General features: G+C 57.3%; 1 protein-coding gene across 1 annotated transcript; it reads left to right on the top strand.

The window, feature by feature from the left end:
- Positions 1 to 13,496, top strand: IKBKG (inhibitor of nuclear factor kappa B kinase regulatory subunit gamma). Its single transcript, XM_033201894.1, is given in 10 exon segments — positions 1 to 200; positions 4,444 to 4,655; positions 7,037 to 7,155; positions 8,907 to 9,059; positions 10,208 to 10,304; positions 11,312 to 11,455; positions 12,051 to 12,193; positions 12,409 to 12,470; positions 12,770 to 12,848; positions 12,850 to 13,496. Coding segments are annotated over 10 exon segments (1,257 nt in total). The 5' UTR covers positions 1 to 13; the 3' UTR covers positions 12,911 to 13,496.
- The last annotated feature ends 1,145 nt before the right edge of the window (positions 13,497 to 14,641 follow it).

The following is a 14,641-nucleotide window of genomic DNA, read 5'->3' as shown; positions in this document are numbered from 1 at the left end:
CCCGCCCTGTTGGATGAGCAGGCACCTCTGGAAGAGCCAACTGTGTGAGATGGTGCAACCCAGTGGTGGCCCGGCAGCAGATCAGGACATGCTGGGTGAAGAGTCTCCTCTGGGGAAGCCAGCCATGCTGCACCTGCCTTCAGAGCAGGGCGCTCCTGAGACTCTCCAGCGCTGCCTGGAGGAGAATCAAGAGCTCCGAGGTGAGGAAAGAGTCAGGGGATCCGACCCTGCTGAGGGGAAGGCATCTTCTCCCCACCTGCACCTCTGTGTTTCCTGGGCCTGGGGTGGGGATGTGCTGCCTTCCCTCTTGCTTTCAGGAAGTAGACTGTGAGATGCAGATTAGCGGGGAGGAAGTTTAGAGTGCTCTCAGGACCAGCACTGGGAAGGGAAAGGAGGGACAGCGGAAGAAGCCGGGGCGGGCAGAGGGAGAAGCACGCTGCCCGGTAGGCTCCAGGACAGCCTTGTTGGACCTTACAGGGAGCTCTGGAGCTGGAATGAACCTTCCAGGTTGGACCAACATGTCCAGGCCTCTGTGTCCCTGCACTGAGCACTCATGAAGTACTGTCCATCCTGGGACATGGCAGAGTCGGCCTGGGAAGAGGCGTGGTCTGCCCAGAGAGGGGGTGGGGCCTGTCCTGGAAATGGGCGGGGCATGTCCTGGTAGAGGGGCGTGGTCTGTCTTGGGAAGGAAGGTGTGTGGCCCCCACAGGCAACATTCCTCTGGGGCAGTCCCGGTGCACACCTCAGCGGAGGTGAAGGCTGACGTCCCACATCCAGCGGCTGGCACTGGGGAGTTCTCTCCTAGGCTGCCATCTGGGCGCCCCGCACCCTCGGTGCTGCTCAGCTCCAGGTCGTCGTGGGTTCAGGGCTCAGCTGCACGCTCCTGCCCGCGCCCTGGGCGTGATGGCACCCCCAGCCCCTGCCATTCTTCCCCCTCACCCCCTCTCCCCGCCACTGCTCTGCATTGCCCTGGGTTAGCCCAGGGGGGCCAGGTGGCTCCCGCCCTACACTCTTGCCTTTTTGCTGCGGCGGCCTTCTAAACCGCTGGTCCCAGAGCTGCAGGGAGGGGCGGCACAGACTCCCCACGTGGCTCATTGTGTGTGGTGGGGCCTGTAGCCCCTTTTCTTCACCCTTTGGTTCCTGTTGGGGACTCAGGCCAAAGTGTCCACCCCATCGTGGAGGACAACACCCCTTCCTTGCGGGAGTCATCCCTGAGCTGGCACCTCAGTTGTGTCTTCAGTTGGCTCTCCGTGTCCTGGCTGGCTGGCTGGCAGCTCCTGGGCGAGGTGGCATGTGCTGTGACTAGTAGAGGCCGCTATCATGGGCCCACTCCCCTGCCTTCTTTGCTGGACTGTGGTCCAAGATGTTATGTGGGGCTCTGTGCTGACAAGTTACATACTCTGTAGGCTTCAGAGAGTGGCTCTGGCTAACACCCTGTGGGAAGGGACAAGACCCATGCCTGGATGTGTCTCCTCTTCCTGTCACGGCAAATCACCTTTCCTTCCATGGAGGAAGGGGTCAGTGCAGTCAGCTTGCTGTCAAGGGGCTGCTTGGTCTGCTCAACAGCGAGGCTGAATTGAAGAGGCCCTGCTGGAGCACGGAGACCCAACACAACCTGCCTGCTCCAGGACAGGGTCCCCCACCTCAGTGCTATCGGCACTTGGAGCTGGAGAATTCTCTTGTGCATTGTGGGTTGTGGAGCAGAGTCCCTGGCCTGTACCTGCTAGATGCCAGTAGCACCTGTCCTGTTGTGTCAGCTAACAATATCCCCAGATGTTTATTGCAGAATGACCCCTGGGGGGGTACAGTTGTCCCTGGTGAGACCCACTGTATTGGGATCTTCAGAGCACTGGTGCACAGAGAGGTGACAGCTAGACTGAGGGCCTCTGCTCATCCCCAGGAGAGTGCTCTGTTGAGGGGGACTTGAGGGTGAGTGTTGCAGGCCAGCCGTGCTTCCCTTCCAGGCTGTGTGTTCAGCGCAGCAGCTTCCTCCGGGCTTCAGGGGCACAGGGAGGCCTCAAGGCTGTATTGACTCCCCTTGCTCTGCCTGACCTGAGCTTTGTGGGTGGCAAGTGGAACTTGTGTCAGGCCCTGGGCCAAGCCCCCAAGGGCCCAAAAGATGTCTGTCCCGGAAGATGTACATGCTTATGTTCATGGAGGAAGCTGTATTTAGAATGTTTAGGGGGAGATTCACAGAAGAAATTGCATGTCTCTGGTGTGTGACTCCACTTATGAGACGTGTCCAGAAGACGCCAGTCTGCAGAGGCAGATGCAGATGAGGAGTGACTGCTAATGGGGTCCTGGAACTGTTCTGGAATTAGATAGTGCGGATGGTTGCACAACCTGATGGACACGCTGAAAACTGCTGAATTAGTTAAAATGGTGAATTTGATATCATGTGAATTTTACCTCAGTTCAAAACATTTTTTAAAAGACAAGTTGGCCGGGCGCGGTGGCTCAAGCCTGTAATCCCAGCACTTTGGGAGGCCGAGACGGGCGGATCACAAGGTCAGGAGATCGAGACCATCCTGGCTAACACGGTGAAACCCCATCTCTACTAAAAATACAAAAACTAGCCGGGCGAGGTGGCGGGCGCCTGTAGTCCCAGCTACTTAGGAGGCTGAGGCAGGAGAATGGCGTAAACCCGGGAGGTGGAGCTTGCAGTGAGCTGAGATCCGGCCACTGCACTCCAGCCTGGGAGACAGAGCCAGACTCCGTCTGAAAAAAAAAAAAAAAAAAAAAAAAAAAAAAAAAAAAAAAAGACAAGTTGCCAGCCAGGTGCAGTGGCTCATGCCTGTAATCCCAGCACTTTGGGAGGCCGAGGCAGGGGTATCACCTGAGCTCAGGAGTTTGAGACCAGTTTGGCCAACATGGTGAAACCCCATCTCTACTACAAAAATTAGCTGGATGTGGTGGCAGGCACCTGTAATCACAGCTACTTGGGAGGCTGAGGCAGGGAGAATTGCTTGAATCTGGGAGGTGGAGGTCGCAGTGAGCCGAGATCGCACCACTGCACTCCAGCCTGGGCAACAGAGTGAGACTCTGTCTCAAAAAAAAAGACAAGTTGCAGATGAGCTGAGCTTTGGGCAGAGCGAGCGGGATTCTAACGGGGGTTGGATGTTGTGCTCATCAGCAAGCAGTAGTTAGTTGGTTGAGGGTGTTGATCACGGGGTAGCTACTGCCTTCCCCATTTTATCCAGCTCTGTAGTTGCTATCAAGTTGCTAGAACCTTATCAGTTTTGTCACCTCAGATGGCTCCTTCACTGCTTGGGGTGTCTCCTGCGTGTGGGGCTCTCCTTCCTGTGGCCTCTGCTGACTGCCTGGCAATGGCACATGCTCTGGTGAGGGGAGGACCAGCGGTTTTCCTGTTTGTTTTCTGCTTTCTCGTTTAACCCTCCTCGTCTTGTAAGATGAATGTTGTTGTCTCTGTTCACTATGCAGATGAGGACTTTGAGTCTCAGAGACACCACTAACTTGCCTGGTCCAAGACTTCTGGGCCTCTCAGGCTGCAGCCATCAATGCTGCAGTGACGTTTGCCTGGGAGGCTGACCCTGGGAGTCTGCAGGCGTATTAGGACCCCCTGATCCAGAAGACAGCAGAGATGTAGGCCAGGAAGGACCACTACCGAGCATCTGAGGGCAGGCACACCTCAGACTGACCAGAATACAAATGAATTCGAGTCACTTACAAAGAAAGTGGCATAAGGCCAGGCACAGTGGCTCATGCCTATAATCCCAGCACGTTGGGAGGCCGAGGTGGGAGGATCGCTTGAGACCAAGAATTTGAGACCAGCCTGGACAATATAGCAAGATCTTGCCTCTACAAAAGTAAAAATTCAAAAAAGTGGCATTTGACACTTACTTTTTTTTTTTTTTAATTGAGATAGTTTCACTCTGTTCCCCAGGCTGGAGTGCAATGGTGTGATCTCGGCTCACTGCAACCTCCACCTCCCAGGTTCAAGTGATTCTCCTGCCTTAGCGTCCCAAGTAGCTGGGATTACAGGTGTGTGCCACCACGCCCAACTAATTTTGTATTTTTATTACAGACGAGGTTTCACCATGTTGGTCAAGCTGGTCTGTAGCTCCTGACCTCAGGTGATCCACCCACCTCGGCCTCCCAAAGTGCTGGGATTACAGGCATGAACCACTGTGCCTGGCCGACACATACTATTAAGTGAAGCTGATGTGTTTGGTATTGTTTTCTTGTAGAAAGTGAGGGGCATTTGTGTAATGGATTTTGGAAGTGTTTAAAGAAACAAAAGGGAGTGTTGAGGCGCCATCCACCCCTGAGAGAAGCTGCATTGGTATTATGGGGGGAGGGGCACCAGGATGGGTGGCCCCACTTCTGGCCTCTGACTTCCTGAGCCTCAGGCCCATGTGGGCCCAGGCAGGACCCAGCAGGCCGGGCTGCCCAGCTCCCCTCCACTATCCCCTCTGCCACCAGATGCCATCCGGCAGAGCAACCAGATGCTGCGAGAGCGCTGCGAGGAGCTTCTGCATTTCCAAGCCAGCCAGAGGGAGGAGAAGGAGTTCCTCATGTGCAAATTCCAAGAGGCCAGGAAACTGGTGGAGAGACTCAACCTGGAGAAGCTCAACCTGAAGAGGCAGAAAGAGCAGGCTCTGCGGGAGGTAGAGCACCTGAAGAGATGCCAGCAGGTAGCCGGGGCAGGGCCAGGTTCTGAAAACCCATGGTGACACCAGTGTTCCACGAGGGAACTCGTGGTCGGGGTCTCCCAAAGCGCCCTGGGGCTCAGTGCTGTGCTGGGCTGAAAACTCAGAAAAGCCGTCACACTCTGAGTTCCGGTTTATTACAAGGAAAGGACACAGGTCACGGTGAGCAAAGGCTCAGGGCGCACAGGACAGGCTCCAGGAGAGACCAGGCGTGAGCTTCAGTGGCTCCTCGCCCAGGGGAGTTGTGCAGACAGCACCTGTTTCTTTCAGCAACAGTGTGGGACAGTGTGCACGGAGTCAGAACTAGGGAAGCTCACCCCAGCCGTGGCGGCCAGGGTTTCCATGGGGGGTGGATCGCATAGGCACGGAGCGCCTGCGTGGCCACCCTGGTTACTTGGGCTGCAGCCACCAGAGGTCTAGCTGGGACTCTGGCCCAAGGCCCTCACCATAAATGATGTGGTTAACACAGACCGCCTGGCAGTCCAGTAAACCAAGACGCTTACACGGGGCGGGATTTTCTAGGGGCCTAGAGGTTATTCTCCAGGAGCTGGGCAGAGGCCAGGGTTTCCATGGGGGGTGGGCTGTGTAGGCGTGGAGTGCCTGTGTGGCCAACCCTGGTCACTCGGGCTACAGCCACTAGAGGTCCAGCTGTGTGGCCCAGGGCTCCCCCATAAATCGTGTGCTTAGCACAGACCCCCTGGTTTCAGGGCCTTTGTGTGTGGGCTTGGCTGATTGCAGGATCCTGGCGATGTTAGTCAGGAAGGGGCTGTGCTGCCTTTGAGGGGCAAGGTGGGGAGAAGTGGTGGAGAGGAAACTTGCTGGCGGGTACCTGGCACTTGCCACAGCCAGGTTCTGCTCCCCTGGGGAAAGGCGTGGATGGTGGGCTGTGCACGCCGCTCCACTCAGGGCTTGGAGCGCCTGGCTTAAGGCGTTGATTTCCTGTGTGGGAAGTGGATGAGTTTTCTACAGCTGCCGTGACCAAGCACTGCAGTCTACGGCAAGGCCGAAGCCCCAGAAACGTGTGGCCTCCCGGTTCCGGAGGCCTGGAGGCTGAGCTAGCGGTGGTGTCCCCAGGGTGGGCTCCCCGCCAGGGACATGAGGGAGCGGCCTTCCAGGCCTCTCCCCGGCGCCGGGGCCCCCGCGGCGCCTCTCCAGCCTCCACCTCCGTCATCCCGTGGCCTTGTCCCCGCGGGCCTCTGCCTGTCCTCCTCTTTGACAAGAACACCGGAGATACACAAAGATACACAAAAGCGGGCCTTTGTTCAAGCTGGGAAAAGAGATTTTCTTCAGAAACCCCTGCTCACGGGGGAGAGAGCTGAGCTCCGTTCCCGCCCCAGCAGAGGCGGCCTGGCCTTGCGAAGGGAGGATGAGGGAGTCGGGAGGGGGCGAGTGGAGGCTCAGGTGAAAGAGGACAGGGCAGCCAGCGTCCTTGCCACGAGGCCAACCGTGTGTGGGTGCTGCCGATGCTTACCAAGGTTGGGATTCTTCCCTCCCGTGGAGACTGGGAGACCGGGCCCCGTGCCTCCTGAGGTTTCCATTTCCAAGGAGTGGCTGCGGGGCCCTCGGGAAAGACCCTGGGTTGTGGGTGCTACGCAGATGTCTCAAAGGGACAGGCTAAGCCCTTGCTAGTAAATGCTGTAAGAAAGGGAGGTCAGGTGTTGGCCGGAACAGACAGTAAATGCTTTGGACAGCCCTGAGCGTTTCCAGACGGGAACTCACTCAAAAGGGGGTTGGGGCGTCCCAGGGGCGCGGCCTTAGGCTCCCAGAGGCCCCGTGAGGTGGTGGCCGGGTGTCTTCGTGCAGGGGTTTGAGTGAAGCGTGCCTGCCGAGACGTTCTGCAGTTCCCAGTGTTTAACAAAATTCAGTGTCCACTCTTTGATTTGCCCAAACTCTCCCATCCTAGCGGCCCCGGGTGTGGACTGGGGCCTGTGTTTACTTTGTCCTGTTCGTGCCTGACCTCCTTTTGCCCCAAGTCTCAGAGAGGCTGAGAGAGATCCCCTGCTGGGGCTGCAGCCGCAAGGCCACCGGGTTCAGCCCTCAAGGCCTGCTTGCCAGGGCAGTGACTAAGTTGTTGACAACCTCAAGGCAGCTTTGTGCTCCTTTATCTCTTTGGGGATCTCTTTTGGCCCCATCTGTGTGTCTCACTCTGTGGCAGAGGGTTAAGGTGGGCAGCTGGGGAGGGTTGGGTGGCCCTTGGGCTCATGAGGCCCCAGGGCACCCAGGTTTGGGGGTGCCGAGGGCAGGAAAAAAGGCCTCATGGTGCGCAGGCCTCAGCCTCTTTCGGGTTGCCCCGGGGCTTGCGGATGGCAGGAGTGGGCCGCTGGGGAGAAGGCAGTGCTCACAGGAAGTGGCTTTTTCTCCTGCAGCAGATGGCTGAGGACAAGGCCTCTGTGAAAGCCCAGGTGACATCCTTGCTCGGGGAGCTGCAGGAGAGCCAGAGTCGCTTGGAGGCTGCCACTAAGGAATGCCAGACTCTGGAGGGTCGGTGAGTCGTGGGAGCCAGCTCCGGAGACCCCTTCCAGGGTTTCCAAAAGCATGAAGTGGGTTTAGGGGCTTCCAGGCTGCTCCTTGATGAGGCTAGACCGGGGCAGGCTGCGTAAAGACGTTGGGGCAGGTGTCGGGAGAGGTCTGGGCCAGGCATCCGGGACCTGGGTCCCAGCCAGCTCTCCGCACTCTGTGACCCTCTGATGGAGTTTTGATTATTTCCTTAGGAGCATTTTGGGGGCCCTGAGCCCACACCCACGGTGTCTAGTTCTCTGGAAGGACTTCTGGGACCGGTGCACGGTTGCCCGTGTGGCTGAGGTAGATGACAGTTTTGGAAAAGGGCACAGGGCAGGAGCCGCCAGGGCAGGAGCCGCGGGGGGAGTTGGAGAAGCCCTGTCCCAGCCTCCCGCCGCCCTGCGAGCGGCACAGTGAGACGCGCCTCCCACACGGGCCATGTTCCTGCCCAGAGATGCCCACTAGACACTCGGCGCCCTGGGTGTTTACCGGGGACAGGTCCTGTGAGCGCCCTCTGCCAGACAGGTACCTAAATCTCCGACTCCCAGCAACAGAGTGGGTGCTCATGGCAACCACGTTGTTCCTACAAATGGCGCAGGTGCAGGGACCGCCCTGACCACTAGGGAAAGTGTCACTGTGTCAAGGGAACTTTACTAGCTAAGGGCCAACCTTGCCAGCCAGTGGCCTCAGGCCTGCTGGTTACTCTCTTTTGCAAAGGGGTCTTGGTTCTTGTGAGTGGGACCATTGGGTCCAAGGGCAGGGAGGTTTCTGTGGTTCTCATTCGGCCCTGCTTCTGCCCTCCAGACAGATGGATCAGCTGCCAGGGGGGCCCCGGCCACCCCAGCACAGTAGGTGGTCAGGGTGTACTTGGGGCAGCTGGCAGGGCAGAGGGGAGGGGAGCTCGACCCAGGCTCTGATGGGCAGAGGGAGCCCGTGCAGGGTGTGGGGGCAGCATGCGGGCAGGCGTGGAGGGGAGAGCCAAGAAGCCAGGCCTGCCAGGCAGAGTTGGGGTGACTAGAGAAGGGCCGTGTCTGCCTGTGGCCAGAGGCCACCCAGGACCTGCACAGAAGCACCCACCATCGTCCCTGCAGTGAGGCTGTGTGGTAGGCTGAGGCCAGACCCTGGAAACTGGAGGTTAAGGGAGCTGTAGGGGGGCAGGTGTGGGAACTGAGCATCGAGCAGGTCGTCTGGGACTCCAGCAGAGCTCTGGGCAGCACCAGGGGTGGGGCCGAGTCCTAGTCGGCATTGAGCTCAGTGCTTGCATGCCCAGGTGGGCAGTCTCTCACTTTTGGAACAACAGTCTCTCCTGACCCCTCCACTGAGACTTCTTTTGCTGGGGCCCCCAGCAACCCCCCATTGGAACTCCACAGGCAGTTCCAAGGGCTCCTCTCATCTGGCCCCAGCACTGCGGGATGCAGGTGACCCCATCCTTTTCTCGGACCACCCCCTTCCCCTGGCTTCCAGGTCTCCTTGGCATCTTGACCCTGTACTTGGTCACCTGCTGGGCCCCTACATTGAAGCAAACACGTCTCAAGCAAAGCTCCTCACCTGCTGCTCCCACCTGGCCCCCTGCAGTTGTCCTTGTCTCTGGTGACGGTGCCTCCACCCTGCTGCCTGGCTTCAGCTCACGGTCACAGAGTGTTCAGAGCCGACCCCCACCCCCCCGCCCATGCCCTGCGCATAGCCCCTCCTCTCCCTCTGTTTGTCCTCCCTGAGTCTGCTCTTTCCCTGTGCCAGGGCCCGTGCGGCCAGCGAGCAGGCGCGGCAGCTGGAGAGTGAGCGCGAGGCACTGCAGCAGCAGCACAGTGTGCAGGTGGACCAGCTGCGCATGCAGGGCCAGAGCGTGGAGGCCGCACTCCGCATGGAGCGCCAGGCTGCCTCGGAGGAGAAGTGAGTCAGCCGGGGCGGGGCCGCACCACAGGGTCTGTGGTTCTACACTTGATCTTAGCCAAAAGGCCGAGAAGTGTTGGGTCCGTGGTTCTTTCTGCCTTCTGAGGAGTCCTTCAGATTCTGTCTGTGGCTGCGGGCCCATTCTGTCCCTTAGCCTTGCTAACAGTAGAGGCGACTATGATGACACCCGGTTTGTCTTTGACACAATCATGCCCTCTGCTATCCAGACCACGTCTCACTGCCTGTCCACATGTGGCCTTTTTTGTAGTTTTTTTTTCCTAGCCACTAGGTCATCAGGGGACTTGTCCTTTAAAACCCCATCTAGGCTGGGTGCCCTGGCTCACGCCTGTAATCCCAAACACTTTGGGAGGCCAAGGTGGGTGGATGGCTTAAGCCCAGGAGTTCAAGACCAGCCTGGGCAACAGAAAGACAACAAAAATACCCCAAGCCTACCTTCTACTGGCATCCAATCTGGGACCTCAGGTTCCTGTCCTTGGCGTGCCTTTTGAGTCTCCTTTAGAACAGTTCCCCTGCCTTTCTGAGCTGTTTGTGAAGTTCACCGTTTCGAAGAGTGCAGGGTAGTTCCATTGTATTATTACTATAATTATTATTATTACTATTACTATTGTTATTTTCAAGACAGGGTCTTGCTCTATCGTTCAGGCTGGAGTGCAGTCACATTATCTCAGTTTACTGTACCTTCTGCCTCTTGGGCTCAAGCGATCCTCCCAACTAGCTGGGACTATAGGCACAGGCCAGTACACCTGGCTAATTTTTGTATTTTTGGTACAGGTGGTGTTTTCCCATGTTGCCCAGGCTGGTCTTGAACTCCTGAGCTCAAGCGATCCTCCCGCCTTGGCTTCTCAAAACGTTGGGATTACGGGTGTGAGCCACCGCATCTGGCCGTGATTTTATTATAAACATTTTAAAATATTAGCTTTTAGGAAAACGACATTAACTGCCTGGTGACCAGTCCAGCGCTCTGCTTTAGAGCTGACAGCCTCAGGAGTCCTCACACAGCCTTGGAAGACCCCATTCCAGGCCTGTGATGTGCGGGAGGGAAGGAAGTGGGTAGAGTTGGAAGCAGGCAGGAACTGTGGCTGGACTGGGATGAGGTGGTTTCTCCAGCAAAAGCTCCTTTTCCTCAGGCGGAAGCTGGCCCAGTTGCAGGTGGCCTATCACCAGCTCTTCCAAGAATACGACAACCACATCAAGAGCAGCCTGGTGGGCAGCGAGCGGAAGCGAGTAAGTGCGGCTGCCGGGGCTCTAGGGCTGGCCTTGTCTCTTCCTTGAGAATGGGCTTCTGGGAGGGACCTTTATCAGGCTGCAGCTGGGACAGCTCAGGGAAGCTGTGGGGAGATGGCAACCCCGGGATGTGGCTCTCAGGAGTGTGAGCAGGCCATCATAATGGGGGGCTGGGCCAGAGCCTTGGGATGCTCCCTCTGTGGGGCTGGGGATATCTTGTCTCCACGGACATTCCCTCTTGCCAGCCGTTGCCATCTAGGCACCTGGCTCAGCTTCCCCCAAGCCAAGGTAAGCCCGGCAACATTTCCACCCCAGTGTTGGTCGGGAGCCTTTTCCTAGTTTGTCCTCATCGGACCTAAGCTGGGTGCAGTTGCATCCCTCGTGCGGGCGGGGCGGTGACAGGGCAGGACACCATCAATCGTAAGTGTACCCAGAGGAGATTTATAAGGACAAAGCCTGAAGCCAGGTCACGTGGGGAAGAGTTAGCTACAAAACTGGCCACTTAATTTCTGGAGGGAAGCGTCGGTGGGGTGTGTCTGCGTGTGTCTCAGGGAGCTGGGGATGCCTGTGTGGGAGGAGTGCACCTCTGACCAGGTGGCAGAGTGGAAGGACTGAGGACTCTCAGCTTAGCTGTGCACGTGGTGGGCACAGGACCGGCTCGCTGTGAGTGGGTATGGCCTGTGTCCTACGAAGGGTGGGAGGAAGGCTGTGCAGCTGGGGGTTCTGGGAAGGGAATGTCGGCCTGGCTGGAAGGTTGTGCCAGATGACCTCAGCGGCCTCTTCAGTCCTGAAAAAAACCTCAGCATCTCCTCCTCTGTCGTTTTGGGCCGTGACAGGACGCAGTCTTCTCCCTGTGCACGCTGAGATCCTGCAGTGGGCCCTCAAATCAGGGGCTGGCATCACCCAGCTTGGTCAACCAGGGCCACTCTTTCGTCTTCCTCAGTTCTTCTCAGCCAGCCTCGCCCCGGGCCGACGAGGCTCCGTCAGCTCCCCTTGCCCGTCTTTAGGGAATGCAGCTGGAAGATCTCAAGCAGCAGCTCCAGCAGGCCGAGGAGGCCCTGGTGGCCAAACAGGAGGTGATCGATAAGCTGAAGGAGGAGGCCGAGCAGCACAAGATTGTGATGGAGACCGTTCCGGTGCTGAAGGCCCAGGTGAGGGCCCTGCTCTCTGGCCCACCCTGGCACTGGGACCTGGAGTGCCTCTTTGGCGTCTTTTTTTTTTTTTTTTGCTTTTTGAGATGGAGTTTTGCTCTTGTTGTCTAGGCTGGAGTGCACTGGCATGATCTTGGCTCACTGCAACCTCTGCCTCCCGGGTTCAAACGATTCTCTTGCCTCAGCCTCCTGAGTAGCTGGGCTTACAGGCGCCCGCCACCACGCCCGTCTAATTTTTGTATTTTTAGTAGAGACAGGTTTTCACCGTGTTGGCCCAGCTGGTCTCGAACTTCTGGCCTCAGGTGATCTGCCCACCTCAGCCTTCCAAAGTTCTGGGATTACAGGCGTGAGCCACCATGCCTGGCCTCTTTGGCATCATTTGTAGTGGCCTTTCGTAAGCTTCTGAACCACTTGTGCTGCTCCTTAGACCTCTCGGTGAACTTGGCGTTACTCGCCGACGTGTCTGTTTCCTCTGCGCTGCTGGGGGCTCTGGGAGGACAGCAGTGGGCTCTGCTTTGTTCCTATGGTGTCTGGCACAGTGCCTGGTGGGTGGCTGGCTTGTGGCGGGCACATCCCTTTCTGTTGGATTTGCCAGGCGGACATCTACAAGGCGGACTTCCAGGCTGAGAGGCAGGCTCGGGAGAAGCTGGCCGAGAAGAAGGAGCTCTTGCAGGAGCAGCTGGAGCAGCTGCAGAGGGAGTACAGCAAACTGAAGGCCAGCTGTCAGGAGTCGGCCAGGTGGCCTCTCAGAGCGTGCCCGTGTAAGCAGTGGGTGTGACACTGGGGGGTCGCCAGTGGTGACCGCAGGAGACGGATGGCTCCTGGTGTTCTGGGTTAGGGCTCACTGTGGTCCCTCTCCTCTCACCTGAGCTTCCAAGAGCTTCTTGACACTAGTCCAGCCAAGGAGCTTTACAGAAGCGCGTGCCTTGACTGGACGGTTTCTGTTTTCAAAGGATCGAGGACATGAGGAAGCGGCATGTTGAGGTCTCCCAGGCCCCCTTGCCCCCCGCCCCTGGTGAGTGAGCGAGCATCGGGCCTGTGGCAGGAGGTGGGTGGGGAGGGCAGGTGCTGCGCCGTGGGAGGTCACAGTTCGACCTTCCTGTCGCTCTCCGGAGACTTGACGGCGGGAGCTCGTATAGGCCACCCCATTGGTAGCCCACCCCCTTCCCCGAGGCTAAGGGAGGCGTGCCGTGGTATCGGCGGCTCCTGGTTTTACATGAGTGGCCTATGAGACCAGGCCTGCCATTGACAGTCCTGCCAAGTCTCCGTCCCCTTCCATCCTCCCCTTCCCTCTGACTCTTCTCTTTTTCCCAGCCTACCTCTCCTCTCCCCTGGCCCTGCCCAGCCAGAGGAGGAGCCCCCCTGAGGAGCCACCTGACTTCTGCTGTCCCAAGCCAGTATCAGGCCCCTGATATGGACACCCTGCAGATACATGTCATGGAGTGCATTGAGTAGGGCCGGCCAGTGCAAGGCCACTACCTGCCGAGGACATGCCCGGGACCGTGCAGTCTGCGCTTTCCTCTCCCACCTGCCTAGCCCAGGATGAAGGGCTGGGTGACCACAACTGGGATGCCACCTGGACCCCCCACCCAGGAGCTGGCCGCGGCGCCTTACGCTTCAGCTCTTGGTCCGCTGGTTGCCTCTTTTAGGGTAGATGCGGCCCTGATCAGGCCTGACTCGCTGCTCTTTTTGTTCCCTTCTGTCTGCTTGAACCACTTGCCTCGGGCTAATCCCTCCCTCTTCCTCCACCCCGCACTGGGGAAGTCAAGAATGGGAGCCTGGGGCTTCAGGGAGAACTGCTTCCCCTGGCAGAGCTGGGTGGCAGCTCTTCCTCCCAACGGACACCGACCCACCCACCACTGTGCCCTGGGAGTGCTGCCCTCGTACCGTGCACACGGGTGCTCTCCTTTTGGGCTGCATGCTATTCCATTTTGCAGCCAGACCGATGTGTATTTAACCAGTCACTATTGATGGATATTTGGGTTGTTTCCAATCTTTTTGTTACCATAAATAATGGCGTAGTAAAAATCCTTGTGCATTAGTTGTGCGTATCTTTGGCATAGATTCTGAGAAGTGACACCACTGAGTAGGAGCGATGGGGTAGATGGTACCTGAGCCCCTTCCTCCTTGGAGCTTGGTTTCCCGTCTCTCCCCACCCCCTATTTCCCTAGCCTTGCCAAGGAGGAGGTGGGAAAGCCCGTTTGGGTGTTTGTCATTCGCTAGGCCGTGCAGTTCTCCGTCCGGTGTGAGCTTCAGCATCTTTCCTGAGACTTAAGGATGCTTTTTAGTTCCCTTGTGAATGGGCTGCTCATATCATATGTATATATGTATGCATATGTGTATAAATGTATATGTGTGTGTGTGTAATACATATATATATATTTTTTTTTTTTTTTTTGAGACAGAGTTTTGCTCTTCTCACCCAGACTGGAGTGCAGTGGCGCAATCTCAGCTCACTGCAACCTCCGCCTCCTGGGTTCAAGCGATTCTCCTGCCTCAGCCTCCCTAGTAGCTGGGACTACAGGTGCCTGCCACCACGCTCGGCTGATTTTTGTATTTTTAGTAGAGACAGGGTTTCACCATATTGGCCAGGCTGGTCTCGAATTCCTGACCTCAGGTGATCCACCTGCCTTGGCCTCCCAAAGTGCTAAGATTACAGGTGTGAGCCACTGTGCCCGGCCAATTTTTGTATTTTTAGTAGAGACAGGGTTTCACCATGTTGGCCAGGCTGGTCTCAAACTCCTGAGCTCAGGTGATATGCTTGCCTCGGCCTCCCAAAGTGCTAGGATTACAGGCGTGAGCCACGGCGCCCCGCTGGGCTGCTCATATCTTTTATCCATTTGTCTACTGGGTTGTTATCTTTTGTTGCCCAGCTTTTAGAAACTCTTTGTCCATGAGCAGGATTAGCTTTGTGCCTGTGATAGAAATTGCAGATATCTTTTCCTGCTTTGACCTTGCTACTAGTGTTTCTTTGTTTTTTGTTTTGAGACAAGGTCTCTGTCTGTCACCCAGGCGGGAGTGCTCTAGTGGCACAATCAGAGCTCACCGCAGCCTTGATCTCCCGAGCTCCAGCAGTCCTCCTGCCTCGGCCTTGCGAGTAGCTGGGATCACAGGCGCGGGCCACCACACCCTGCTAAACTACTGTGCTTCTCGGCCTCGAAGTTTTTTTTTCTTTGTGTAGTCACA

This window comes from Trachypithecus francoisi, unplaced genomic scaffold, assembly GCF_009764315.1.
Source record: "Trachypithecus francoisi isolate TF-2019V2 unplaced genomic scaffold, Tfra_2.0 Lachesis_group6, whole genome shotgun sequence".
Lineage (NCBI taxonomy): Eukaryota > Metazoa > Chordata > Mammalia > Primates > Cercopithecidae > Trachypithecus > Trachypithecus francoisi.
Note: the sequence above shows the minus strand (reverse complement) of the source record. Positions and strands in the feature narration are given on the sequence as shown.